General features: G+C 40.1%; 1 protein-coding gene across 6 annotated transcripts in view; it reads right to left on the bottom strand.

Moving 5' to 3' along the window:
• Positions 1-6,004: 6,004 nt before the first annotated feature.
• ATP11B (ATPase phospholipid transporting 11B (putative)) overlaps positions 6,005-14,619 on the bottom strand; it is a 136,360-nt gene continuing 127,745 nt past the window's right edge. For 2 of the 6 annotated variants that reach the window (XM_033957955.1, XM_033957954.1), the window contains 2 exons: positions 14,279-14,412; positions 6,005-7,170 (listed from right to left, as the gene is read on the bottom strand). In XM_033957955.1, coding sequence (XP_033813846.1) covers positions 14,310-14,412 — 103 coding nt within the window. In that variant the 3' untranslated portion in view covers positions 6,005-7,170; positions 14,279-14,309. Of the gene's footprint in view, positions 7,171-12,121; positions 14,413-14,619 lie in introns of those variants that run through there. The other 4 variants (XM_033957956.1, XM_033957953.1, XM_033957957.1 and 1 more) reach the window with 2 other exon arrangements.

Raw genomic sequence — 14,619 nt, 5'->3', positions numbered from 1 at the left:
CCTGTCCCATTCCTGTAAGCTCTGCCTTAACCACACAAACCTCGGACACTTATGATTTTAAAGTGTTTGAGGCTTGTGCAGATGAAGACAGAGCCTGAAGAAATGGGGCCGGGATGGGAAAATGAGTTCTTGTGGGAACGAGGAAAAATTTGTCCCCATGTCATTCTCTACTTCTGACAACCATAAACCTTTCACATGCCCTACAACAGCCAGGCTACTTTCTGTATACTAGCAGCATACAGACTTATTTTTATACAGTAAGTAGATGTATGTGTTGGGGGGGGGGGGGGGAGAGAGTGGTAGCATAAGGACAGAGGTTTTGAGCATGAGAATTCCATTTTGAATAATTGGTACCATAGGACTCCATTTCGGAGCAGTTTACCAAATATCACCAGGACGATGCACAGTGCTTCAAGAGGTAGGACTGGGGAAGCACTCTTACCTTTCCCAGATCAAGAATACTTCCCATCAACAATTACAAAAAACACCACTTTTCAGAGTATTTTAAATTTTCATATAAGCATTTTTTTAATCCACTTTACCAATGCAAGTTCAAACTGGGTTGCAACAGCAATCAAACACTGAAAAGTAACAAACATTAACGATGAAAATAACTACAATACATAAAATCCTTAATTGACTTTTATGATTTTTTTTTTTCTCATAACCTCCCCCCCCCCTGAATTTTATCAACTTTTTAAGATGTGTTATTTTACAGTTAACTCCAGTTATTAGCAACTCTGTCTCATTGTATAAAATGACACCTGTGTGAGTGGTAAAATAGCACATTAACAATAGCCTTACTGGGTCAGAACAATGGTTCATCTAGCCCATTATCCCGTCTTCAAAGAGGCCAATCCAGGTTCCTAGTAATAATAATAACTTTATTCTTCTATACCTGGCCAAAATCTAAGGTGTAGCAATATTCCATTAATTGGAGTAAGGTCTATAAATCAAAGAAAGTGCCTTGGGTAGATGGGAGTCAAACACTACAGACCACTACTTTATTTTTTTTTTTGGGGGGGGGAACTCTCATAGGATGATGACACCCTTTAGAGAACTATTTCACTATGCAAGCTTTCACACATATACAGAATTAATCTAAAGCCCAATTTGTATTCAGCTCATCCACCAGCAAAAGCAGCTTCTACAAGGGTAATCTCAGGGGACAATGCCATAAGCCACCCCCCCCCCCCCCTCCAAGATGATTTTGCACGAGTTCTGACTTTTTTTCTACAAAAAAAAAAAAAAAGCATCAAGACTATGACCTTTATTTTACAAGCTCTATACACATTTCATGTGAGCATAAACGAGCATTTAAAAGTTTATCTTGCAGAAATGTCTTGAGTCTCCATTTTAAAAAGCTAGGCTATGCAGGTATCGAACCCCAGAGCATGCAAATGGCAAGGAAGTAAGGTCTGGGCACTTGTGTGAAATGTATGGTGCAATGGTTAAAGCTACAGCCTCAGCACTCAGCGGTTATGGGTTCAAACCCACGCTGCTCCTTGTGACCCTGGACAAGTCACTTAATCCCATTGCCCCAGGTACATTAGATAGATTGTGAGCCCTCTGGTACAGACAGAAAAAGCTTGAATATGTGAATAAATTCATGTAAACTGTTCTGAGCTCCCTGGGGAGAACAGTCTAGAAAACTGAATAAATAAATAAGGATGTAGCAATTTCATATACATTTATTTCAGAAGGGGAGTAAGGCCTAGATTCTTTTAAAAAAATGACGGGCTGCTATGGCAGCCGTTCTGGTAGTAAATTTTTAAAAAGCGAGTCAGAGAGATGCCCATTCTCTCCCTCACAACAATCCCCCTCTCCCCCATACCTTCAATTAGATAGCTGACCGGAGGGATGCCTAAATCCAGCCAGCTGACCCACCTCTTCCAAAATGGGCCTGCCCCTCCCCAGTGCAGCCATAGGAGGGGGTATATGGCTCTGATTGGCCAGTAGGGCCCATTTTGGAAGAGGTGGGCCAGCTGGCTGGAGAGAGTAGACATCCCTCCGGTCAGCTATCTAATTAAAGGTACAGGGGAGAGGGATTGGAGGCTTTGGGGGTTCGCTTGGCAGCTGGTGAGAATGAGTAGGCATCTCCCCACTGATGAGAGGAGGGGGAAGGGGTCACTTCTCAACAGGTTTTCTAGCAGTCTGACACTGCCATACTGGGGTTTTAAACACTGCTGTCAATGTACCGGCACCCCTGGATCAGTCGCTGATTTTTGTTGCTAAAAGCTAACGCCGCTCTTGGAGAATGGCTCGGTGATTTTAAAGAATCCACCAGAGTGCTCATTGTAATGTTGAAGAGCTCATTTGCATGTCAGGGTCAGAGACTGCTAGAAACCTCGCTAAAAACAGAGATGAGCTGTTTTGATAATCCACCGCTAAAATGCGTGCAGGCTAAACAGTTTAGTGACGGTGTTAAACGTTTTGAGATGCTGGGCCCAAATGTCTATATCCTAAAACTTTTTAAACAGGGGGGCCAGTTCACTGTCCCTCAAACCGTTGGAGGGCTGGACTATAGTTAAAAAAAAAAAACTATGAACAAATTCCTATGCACTTCAGAAAAAAAAGGCCCTACTAACTGCAAAATTAAAAAATAAAAATAAAAAATCCTAACTTGTTCTTACTTCAGTCCTCAGGCAGCAGCAGGCTGTGCACAGGCAAGCTTGTGACTCATCCGATCACACCCGAGACTGAGAGGAGGGGAGTCGGAGAGTGCGGCACACATTCCACACATGCGCACTGCGGGCCCGGGATGAGTCAGCTGCTTAGGCCAGATAAATGTTTTCGATGGGCCGCATGTGGCCCGCGGGCCGTAGTTTGAGGACCCCATGTCCTAAAAGATCAACATCAACCCATTTAGGATTTGATTAACAGCTGTTATTGAGAAGCACTCCATTGGAGGGGAGGGGTGCCCCAATAAGCCTCCAGTGGTTTTTATCTCCTCCACCTGCCAAACTGGAAAAGAAAACTAAGCCTCCAGTGGTTTTTATCTCCTCCACCTGCCAAACTGGAAAAGAAAACTAGTCGCTGTGCCAGTGTCAGGATAACAACTGGTTAGGTTTCTAAGGTCACAAAAATAACCATTTATGTGCTGGCTTTAATCCCATCAGTGGTTTATAAATTTATTTCTCTGAAATAAAAGTCTATGCTACACACATCTAGAACATAAATGCCCATTTCTCATGTATTTTAAAATAGACGCTGCATCAGCACATTGTTTAAAAAAAAATACTGGCGACACTCAAGAGGCACTGACCAGCACATTTCAGTTCTGACTTCTAGGACCTGTCGCAAATGGGGTAGCACATGTTTTACAAAGACTTTTGAACTTGCGGCAAAAATTCTTAGAGCAATCTAAACAATATAGAACAGTGCAGTCTTCCCTCAAACAAATGCTGATTTGTATTAAAGTCTTGATCAAAATTTTTAATCCCAATTAATCATGGTCCTGAAGACCTCCTCCCCCAGAGCATCATCCTTCCCTAATCCCCCATTTTAGCAGTAGTTGAAAGACATAAGCAGCACTGTACATTTTGACATTTATAGACAGCCCCTGCTTGGAAGAGCTTACAAGCTAACTTGGACAGACAAACACAACATATAGGGTTGGGGATGCAGAACCCAAGGTGAAAGGAGTTAGGAGTTGAAAGCATTCTCAAACAGGTGGGCTTTTAACTGGACCTTGAACACTGCCAGAGACGGAGCCTACCATAGGGATTTTGGCAACTTATTCCAAGTATATGGCGCAGCATCTATCACTTTCTTGAAGCCTCTCAACTAACATTAGAAGAGCCTTACTGGGTCAGACCAAAGGTCCATCAAGCCCAGTAGCCCATTCTCATGGTGGCCAATCCAAATCACTAGGACCTGCAAAAGCCCAAAGAGTAGCACAATTCCATGCTACCGATCCAGGGAAAGCAGTGGCTTCCCCCATGTCTTTCTTAATAACAGACTATGGACTTTTCCTTCAGGAAATCCCATCTATCTTTCTCCTGAGTATCCCCTACTCACTGAGTACACTCCCTAGGGCCTACCTGAAATATGCCGGCAGCAATGATTTCCAATTGCTCATGCTGCTCCAGGTTCAACAATGACAGTTGTAACCTCTATTACGGCTACATTTAGGGGGTCACAAGCATTTTGAACCTGGATCATTACTGCCCAACACTAGGCCTGGGGGTGAGGGGGTCTTGGGGAAGGAGTGGATGCTCTTTAGTAGGGAGTGTTCTTTGGGCATGGATACTCAGTACCGCCAGCAGGGGTCATAGATGTGTAAGACCAATAAATGAATCTAGAAAGCCTCTTTTAACCACTTTTGAAATTGAATTATTGCTGGTTTGGCGCTCTGGTGATCGTATAGATCTAACACAACCATAACAGATTCTAGACAGTTCATAACAGAGTTTTGATAATCCAAAGGCAAATGTTCACTGAATATACAGCTTCATCCTACAAGTTACGAGCTATACCAACATGACATATGACCCTTGTGCTGGCCTTTTTATTGCATGCCCAAGTACAGTAAAAGGTTAACTTATTTTGTTAGGGTAAAGCTTTAGATAAGTCCAGTAAAATGGAAGAAACAGCAGAACAAACAAATTATTATTATTTTTTGTTTAATGATTTTAAATTTTGACACTTGTAAGAATAATTTATTAATTTTTATCAAGAATGTAAAGACCTGTGCTCCATACACTATTACCTACCCTACAGCAATCCTGTTTGAGAAGAATGTAAAAAAACAATCTATGAATTCTTTTGGATCGTGGAATTGGGTGTATTATTGTGGGGGATGAGGAGAACATAATACTCTTTCTGTACTATCATGCAGGCGGAGCACTGAAGTTCCAGCAGCTTGCAGAGATGCTTAGCCAGTTAGTCCAATGTTCTTCTATTACACAGGCCAACAACAACAAAATTTTCTTGGTGCCTTGGGTTTTTTGACCTGTTATTTGGGCGCCGATTCAGAAAATTGCACTGGATAAACCACATCAGCTCTAGTTTCTTAGATATGGTTGAATTTCTGGTTCTAGTCCCATCTGTAACTCCACCAGGATGAAAGAAGAGTACAAGACCACTTCTTTAGTCTTGGAAAAGATAAATTACCAAGATCATAAATAGGTAATTTGTGTAGACGTGAAGATGGTTGATTTTTTTCTTGGTCAACAAAGTGGCTACACAAAGTATCCTTGCTTTTTATGACTTTGGGATAATAGAGCCAAACATGAACATTGGGCAAAAAAATTGGTCTCCGATGGAATACATGGTGGTTGGAGGACAAAATGTACCTTTGATAGCACGAGAGAGAATCATATTGCCACCACCACATATAAAGCTAGGCCTGATGAAACAATTTGTAAAGGCTTTGAATAAAAACGATTCATGCATTGAATACATAGTGCATACGTTACCTGGATTTACCACGGAAAAACTGAAGGCAGGAATTTTCGATGGTCCATAGATCAAACAACTTATAAATGACCCACATTTCATAGTATCAATGAATGACATTGAATCATGTGCCTGGTCTTCATTTGTTCTTGTTGTGAAAAACTTTCTTGGCAACAAGGCAGCCAACTACACACAATTAGTAGAGGATATGCTCTTTCATTTCAAAAGGCTTGGCTGTAACATGAGTGTTAAAGTCCATTATCTGCACAGTCACTTAGATCGCTTTCCAGAGAACCTTGGTGACTTAAGCGAAGAGCAAGGTGAAAGATTTCACCATGATATAAAAACAATGGGAGCCAGATACCAAGGAAGATGGGATGCACACACGATGGCAGACTATTGTTATGCAGGATTGTTCTGGCAGATCCCACTCTTGGAAGTCTTACAAAAGGAGCTTCTTGTGTGTCGAATGCCTGGAAAGTCTGTATCATAAACTTGTGCTTTTGGTATGAAATAAATAGATTTTCATGTTGTACACTTTTCTTTTAATTTTTAATGTTTCCTTCATGCTTAAACACTACATTAAACTATTCTGATTTTTTAATGGGCGAGAAGAGTGGTATATGGCACATGTTCTGACTCTCAAAAACTAGAGCTGATAGAAGAAAATTGGTGCCATTTTTGGAATCAGCAGGTCACATATACCCAGAAAGGTCTAACATTTGAGGTACCAAAACGAGTGTTGGCCAGTAGCAGATGTCTTCCGAAAAGAAGTATGGTTCTTGCCTCAAAGTTACAAGGCTCTGCTTCAACTGGAGTAAACTAATCTGAGGTGGATTAAGCAATGCAAATGGAGGGCCTTTCTTCTCCAGGCCTCCTTACTGTGTGTTAGGTATGACTGAGTTCAGAACGGTATGAACCGATGTCTCTTTACTGAAAATTGTGCTTGACATCAGGCACCTGTTTATTAATGCACAGCTCCAAGTTTCTGGTTGGTTTTTTTTAACTGGATCAAAAAGGAAGATGACCAGAAAACATATAAATCCTGATTGTGATTTCTAAAACTATGAGAACAAACAAATTTATGGAAGATGCTATTCTACAAAGTACATTAAAGTCCTGCTCTATAGTCAATGCTTAAAAAAGCTGATAATTCCTTTGTTTTATTTCTAGCTTGGATTCTACCATTTTTATACACTGGTAAAAAAAAATAATAATAGAGGAAAGGTTTTCAGGTTCTTCTGAAGAGATCCAGACATGTCTATACCAACAAAATAAATTACATCAAGAGGAACATAGCACTGTTTTTATGCAGCTAAACATTGTTCACCAAGGTCTTTATGAACCTTACAATAAAAAAATAAATTTTAAAAGGTGAACTTTACCATTTAAAATGAGGTTAAGTGTAGAAAATCCCAAAAATAGCTAAAGTTCTTTACATGTGTGTAAACAAAGGATATTCGCTGTCTTTTATTATTAGCCTTCTGACATCTCAAGTTTTATCGCTCTATCTAAAAAGCAGAAGGAAGGAAGGTGAAGGAAATGCACATCCTGTTCAAGAATCAGGTTTGGCATTCAAAATCTGGACTGTAGTTAACCCACCAGATGGTTCACTCTTAAAGGGGTCTTTAATAATTTAAAACCAAAGTGGGAACCACACATGACCTGCTGGATTCAAGAGCAAAGCCTCAACAGGAGGCGGTGTCCATTGAGGAGAGCGTCAAGATGCTTCGGTCGTTGGTAAAGTAGGGATCCGAATCACTCCATGATCTAAAGCAACAAAAAACAAGTTTGGCTGATGGGAACCTGCATTAAGAGAACCTTCCTGCTATCCCCGCAATGAATGTATAAAGCAGAGTGCTCGTTAACATTAGATCATCTTTAAAAAATGGTATTCAATGATACAAATGTTCCTATATAGCACTATTTGGAGGATGCTAAATTAAACAGCTATGAACAGCATGCACTATTGCAAGATATACGATATGTGTATTAGTTGAGACATTTTGATGTCAATATGCCTTCAATAAACCAGGGTCTTCTTATCTACAGATCATTCTCCATAGAGGCTAATACAATTAATGAATTCATCCCCCAAACACCACCATTGGCAGCACATAAGACTAGCCTTCCTGGGTCAGACCAATGGCCCATCAAGCCCAGTAGCCCGTTCTCACGGTGGCCAATCCAGGTCACTAGTACCTGCACGATCCAGCATCTCTCCCTCTACTAGCCCCAAATTTGGCATTTCCCTCTTAGTGTTTCTTCAAACTTGTCTTCTAGAGAGCAGAGGTAGTGCAGTGATATACCTAGGTAGGGTTACCAGATTTTACTTTAGTAAAATCTGGACCCCCTAGACTCACCCAGTTCCACTCCTCCCCGCCCCGTTACACCCCTCACGGCCTGCTCTCGTCGGGCAGGAGGGCATCCGTGCATGTGACGTAATTTCAAGGAAGCTTTTCAAAACCCGGACAAAGTGCCGAGTTTTGAAAAGCCATCCGGATCCTCAGCCTTCTCCTCGAAAAGGACATGTCCGTGGAAATCCAGACATCTAGCAACCCTATACCTAGGTCACCCGTGGCCTGCTCCAAAGTGCTCCCTCTGATCCGTCCCGCCCATTTGAAAACAAAGTTAAGTCAGAGGGAGTTTGCTGCATTGTTCGGTGAAAAACTCCAACATATCTTGCACTGTACATTTTAGACAACAGAATGAAAAAATGTACAAGGGCATGAAGACTGAAAGACCATGTATATTGGTTTGCTAAATAAAACAAAACACCAGCTAAATGCATGTGTTTTCAAAGTAATAATGTACTGTATGGAGGTTAGGCTTTCACTCCATGTCCTCTGGATGGTCTTGGTCAGGGGCTCTTAACCAGTGGGGCCTCCAACCCCAAGGATGTGGGAACAGGTCAAATGGGATGTGGAGAAGGGTCTGGAAAGCCGAGGCAATTTATTGGAACATTCCAGACACATTGAACAGTCATTAAGAGTGTTTTCAAAGGAATTTACCCAGAACAAAAACAGACTGAGGCCTGGATTCTGTAACCGGCGCTGTTGCCACCTTAAAAACAGCCGCCGATTGCATGTCAATCATGTGACGACAAAGGGTGCAGAAATTACGCCTCCGGCAAAGGTGGGTGCTGGAAATGTAGGCCAGAACTCCACAGGCACTTTAAGCCGCCTAACGCCACTTCTAGTGTTAGCCACGCCCACAGCAGCGTTAGGTAGCCTAAATCACCTATAGAGGTGAGATACTGGCACCGATTTGAAACTCTGTTAAAAATATAATTTAAATGCTGTTTTTATACTGAGCTTGTGCGCCATGGCGCTTAAAAAAATTGTCGCCGTTAGAGAATCGAGGCCTGAATGCACATGATGTGTGTATTGCACTGTCAAAAACTGAATCACAACTTCAAGCATTGGTCAAGAGTAAACAGTATCACTAATGGTGACAAAATATACCTTTTTTTTTAAAAAAAAAAAACTAACTTCATTTGCACACTTCTTCAGGCTGCACAATCATGTCTTTGTGACAAAGGATGTGACCTAATGACCAAAAGGATTGGCCAGGCACGTGCAAACTTTTTCTTTTGTGAGAGACAACTTCAAAATTGTTTTTTGTGTGAGCAACAAGTTCTAAAAACCTACAATTTTCCAGATTTGCAAGTATTTTTGTGAGCGCCCCTGCTGCTCACATGCTCAGCTTAGAGGGAACTTAGCTAATGACTGAAATTCCTGAATTATAATGCTTACAAAAAGGTTTCCTAATATTTATCATTTATAAATGGTCATTTTATTCAACATCCTGTACAATTTATGAAGCATTGTAACTGGAGTGTGACTTCTTTGGTACGATAACTGGATACTCGTATTTTAATTCTAACAACAGCAGTTGGCATCATAAGTGGCAAACAGTGATCTATGCCTCTGTCAATAGTCAGTAATGGACATGTAATTCAGGAAGGGCATTTGAGGGTTTCATTGATCAGGATGCAGAGCTAAAAAAAAAAACCCCCCGGTTAAGAACCCCAGGTCTAAGTGTGACCTGGTTTTAAGACTGCTCCAGAATCTGGCTCTACATTACAGAAATGGTCAGCAAGGAAATCGCATAATCACTTACCTTGCAAAGATGCTTCTTATTTGAAACAAAACAAATAAAAGGCAAATTTAGAGCTATTAAGTCACAGATTGTTTTCTAAAGATTTCAAGGCTTAAAATGGTGAAGACACTGAAAATAAAGATATGTAATTCTTCGGTTGGCAGGACTTTGCCCAGCTGGTGATATCTACCATCACTGGCTGTAATGCTTGTAAACTTCTATTAAAAAAAAAATAAAATCAGTAATGTCCTTATTCGCTTTCTGTTATGGTTTTTACTTCTATATAAGACTTAAAGGGTGATAACATTATTTGCTAGCTGTATGCAAAAGGTGGGCAAGACTCTTTTTTCCCTAGACAGAAATCCACACACAAGCAGCTAGATTGGAAATATTTTTTGGAGAGTTTTTCTGATCATTTTACTAAATGAGGAAAAAACCCGTCTTTTACTAAGTCGCGCTAGCTGTTTTAGCACGAGCTGACGCGTCCATAGAATATAATGGACGCGTTAGTGTTTACCGCGCCTTAGTAAAAGGACCCCAAAATGTCATAACTGTGCTTATTTCTAATCCAGTACAATATCAAAGTGGAGCAATAATCGACTCTTTTAGGAAGCCTTTAAGCTAGCAGCAGAAGTATTTTCGATTTTCGTTCTGTCTGGAGTTGCCTGGATTCTTATGGGTGTCCTGGTCATTTGATTTCATGAAAGGTTTTAGATCACTAACCAGTGTTTCAAAGAGGAAAAAAAAACCCCAAACCCAGACATTATGATCTGAGAAATGCTGTATAGTCCAAGCAGTCAATTTGATTGCGCACCACTGGAAAAGGTCTTTACGATATGAAAGAAAGAAAGGAAAGGCTAAGAGTGAACAACCCTCCACACAAAAGGCAGCATTTCAGAGCTCACAACGAGAACAGAGCAATGCAATATTTGCAGAATGTTTCAATGGAAATGCTTTCAAAACGCTCATGCAATTCTTTCTGTTAAGCAAGCTAAGTACACCATCGCTAATCTTCTGTGTATCTAGCTGGTTGAATAAATAACTGAATAAGTAAAAAAAACTAAATAAGTAGAAAATGAATAAGTATAAAGAAGAAGGAATTGAATTACTTACTTATAATCATACACAAAAAACCCAACGGGACTAATGAGGAGTTAGCCAGCTTGAGTCTGTAGACCCAGCTGGTTTTCACTAGCAAGTTTGCACAGATTTGGAAAAGAAATTGCACTTGATGAATACTTTTTGTATGGTAGAGTTGCGAATTAAATCACCGTTAAAGTTCAAAATTAGACCACACAAAGACAAAAATGACCTTATGTTGGCAATCGGTTTTTAAAAAGAAAATATAGCTCGCCTGACTACTAGGTGCATGTCAAATTTCCAGTGTCAACAAGGGGTTATAATTAACATTTCCATTTTATGCAAGATAAAATCCATTGCTGACCAGAGGAACTCTGGAAATGCTGCCCAACACAGGATAAGCAAAGCAGAGCCTGAGAATGAACACTTTCCTGACCTTATACAACCATCCACCGAGTGACCAAAATTGGAAGCATTGTTTCAAAACCACTATTTATAATTTCCGTAGAGCTGAAAAGCATATCCAGTGCTGTACATTTAGCAGCTGATGACCATACATTAAAAATGAACTCCGGCTCCCAAATTCTGTATAGAGCGTCTTAAGTCGTGTGCACAAATCGGTGCGCAGAACTTAATTGGCCTAATTGGTCAATTGATAGTGCCAATTAAGGTCACTTATGAGTTAATTGCCAATTAATTAAAAGCACGATTCTATAAAAAGTATGCACCAGTTGCAGTGCGTGAATTTGAAATGGGAGTGTGGTCAGAGGCTTATCATGGGTGCTCCTAAAAGTTATGCGCATTGTTATAGAATATGCCTGAGCTGCGCAGAACTTAGGTCTGGTTTTAGCTGGCCTAAATAAGCGTGCCTAAGTTATGCGATGCACAGTGCAATTCTATCAAAGGTACGTGCACCGTGTAAGGATTGTTCCAAGTGCTGCTTGTGTTGGCACCGATTTTCTGGGTGTTTTATACAGAGAATTTGTGCAGTTGGGTTTATCATATTTTTGATTTTGTAGTTCCCCCTTTCTCCATTTTTCTAACTTCCCAGTGATTGTCCCATTCTCCTATTGTTACTATAGTCTGGTAGTAATAGTTCTGAGGCCACAAGCCACGCTCCAGGGTTTCTTCTGGAATGCTATATTAAGGACTCTAAAGCCAGCCATCTGGTGTGAACTACAATTCCCTCCATCCTCAGGGGCTGTCTGAACCTTCACAGGTTCCTCTGCTGAGCCACAGTGCAGAAAACCTGATTCAAGGAATGACCCAGGGGCCTTCTGCAGGGCAGTGCTGTGTCGCCAGTTGGCTCACTCAATGTATCTGAATCTTATTTTTCAAAACACCAAAATGGGTCAGGATGAAGAATATGATCAGAAATAGAACTTGGAATATATCTATAACTGACCAACCATTGGGGGAAGTGTGGCCCAAAAGCAATTAAACTGGATCAAATGACTTAAAACTAATCAATGAATTGATGGATTTGCTTTTTTCAAAGCTTCCATCCTAGTATTCAAGAATGAATAACGACATCTGCATATTTGCTGTTCTTAACAGGTCTTTTTTATATAGGAAAAATGAAAAATATATTTTGCATAATTATACCCAAGATTTATGAAAAACAACATATTTCAAAAGCAAAGTTAGAATAAACACATGATTGGAATCACACCGTTAACAATTAAAGACAAAAAAATATACCATATCCCAAGGCGATATTAAAGAAAAAACAATAGCAGATGAAAGATTTAATGAAAAGTGCCCACAGAGCAAGTGTTACCCTATGACCAATATCACATTCTTTGTGCTGGAAATACTGTTCTTTCAAAATATATTCAAAGGAGATTTGACTTCTGAGCTGAGAATGTGATATCCATCAAAAGACAGAAAGGGATGTACAAAAGGTTTTTTTTTTCTTTTTAGGGGTAAAAAAAAATCCCTAAAATACTTCTATTGGTTGGTTACTTCTCAAGTAAGAGAAAAATCACTTCATTTTCTGCTGGTTTCAAGAAGTTTTGGAAGATTCATGACTTTTTTGGCTTCCAAAGCTTTGAAATATTCCATTCAATTTTGCGCAGTTCTGACCGCCACACCTGCTTCCCTTTTTTGGCAGAGAGGGGAAAAAATGGACATCTTGCTTGAGAATTTTAAGATCTTTGCTCACAGGTTCTACAAAGGGGCTTTCCCAACCTTTATGACTTATGAGCGGTCCTGTTGGCTATCTTCCATTAAGAAAATACAGCAGAGCGCCTTTTATTCAAAAAATGGCCTCTAACTCATTCCATCTACCAGCACTTTTGTTTAACTTCCTCCCCCTGCAGCCAATATCAAGCACCTCTGCAGAATTCATAGGTTCAGAACAGTCTGAGTAATATCTCCAGAGCAGAGGATGTTGGAGATGACCTCAAGCTTCTAGATTCATTGCTAATACTCGCCTCAACAGTGAGTTCTGCAGTTTATAATAAGTACAAGCAAGCTATCAAGATGCATTTGGCATGCTTTTTAATCAGGCTGCTGGTACCTAAAGAACTGGGATCATATCTGTATCCTACAGCCTTATTTTCTTGAGCTGACTGCATTTTTTTTCTCTCTTTATATCATTTGGTCCAGATGCTGTTCAGATTAGCTGTTTGAACTGCCTGGTGCTTTGTAGGTTTTCTATGGATCGTCATATCGTTTGGTTATTCCGACACTGTGAAATAGGTTGGAGGCACTCAGGTTGGCTGCAGGCTAGGCATTTATTAAAGAAGCCCCAGGCAGCTGAGTCTAGCTGTGGGGGAACACCCATTATCCGCATCCACTTTGGTCCCAACTATTCTGGATAAAAGGTGCTCTGCCGTAAATGTTTTCTATATTATTTCCTGTCTAAGAATTCTAAGAGGGCTTATGAGCTCTCAGGTATTAGATAAATACCAAGCAACAGAATATGCCAATCTATAAATGCACATGTTATCAGTTATGGGGAAAAATTCTTAAAATTAGAAGAATCACAAGGGAAAAAGGATCTAAAAATCGAGATTAAGAGCCAGATGTATTAATGGGTTCTTGTTTTGTATCTATAAGAAACAAAGCTTAGAACATCTGGCCGATACCATGGCAATCACACTACTTTATTCATAAATTTGTACAGAAAAGTTAAATTTGAAATGTTCTAATTCTTTAGGAATGCAATACATTCCAAAGGCTATGTTTATTGTTGAAAATGAATGTTATTTGTAGAGACAGAAGTATTTTTAGGGGGGAAAAAAATCCTCCTTTTGTACATACGTAAGCAGTTTGAGAACATACATGAAGAATTAAAGCTTAGCCTTCTGACTTTACCATTTAATTTAATCCTGATTTGTGAGGACAAAAAAGCTGAAGAAAAAGCTGTGGCAGACAAGCAAATCCGAGACTGATGTACAACACATGAGAAAATACTTTATGTACAATATGTTATATTAAAAATGGCAAAATCAAAAATCTCCTTAAACAAGAGTCTCTTTGAAACCTGCTCTGCTTTCTTCTTCCTTAAGAATGTCCAAAACACGAAATAAACACCCTGATTTTTATGGTCATAATTTGAAAAAGTTCACACCTCCCATTTCTGAAAGTCAAACCTGTCAAGGCTATCTATACATCTACAGCTGCTGCCTCCTCATTTTCCAGTTTGTAGACGAAGTTTCTGCAGCAAAGGCAGTTAAGAGAAATGCCACACCTGTTGAACCGGGCAGGGCCGCACCGGCCCATCACTCGTTCCAGCAGTCTTCTAACAGGTAAGCACGCGGTGTCCCAATCTGCGAAACAGCACATGGAGTCCAAGCAGTTGATACCTGAACCCGCTTCAGTAAGCTGGGGAGAGAGTTAAGAAGAATCAGTACCAGGCAATACAGCGAGGTCACATAATGTAAGGCATGGGCTGACCTTTTTTTAAAATCTATCATAGACTGTCTAGAATTATATTTTTGGAACAATGTAGGTAATGTTGCACCTCTGAAGTGACATATCTGGTTTGATATGTATGCTGAAGTGTAAAGCCTAAAAACCTAATTGTATAGT

This window comes from Geotrypetes seraphini, chromosome 9 (genome assembly GCF_902459505.1).
Source record: "Geotrypetes seraphini chromosome 9, aGeoSer1.1, whole genome shotgun sequence".
In the NCBI taxonomy this organism is placed as follows: Eukaryota; Metazoa; Chordata; class Amphibia; order Gymnophiona; family Dermophiidae; genus Geotrypetes; species Geotrypetes seraphini.
This window is presented reverse-complemented; position numbering and strand designations above follow the sequence as displayed.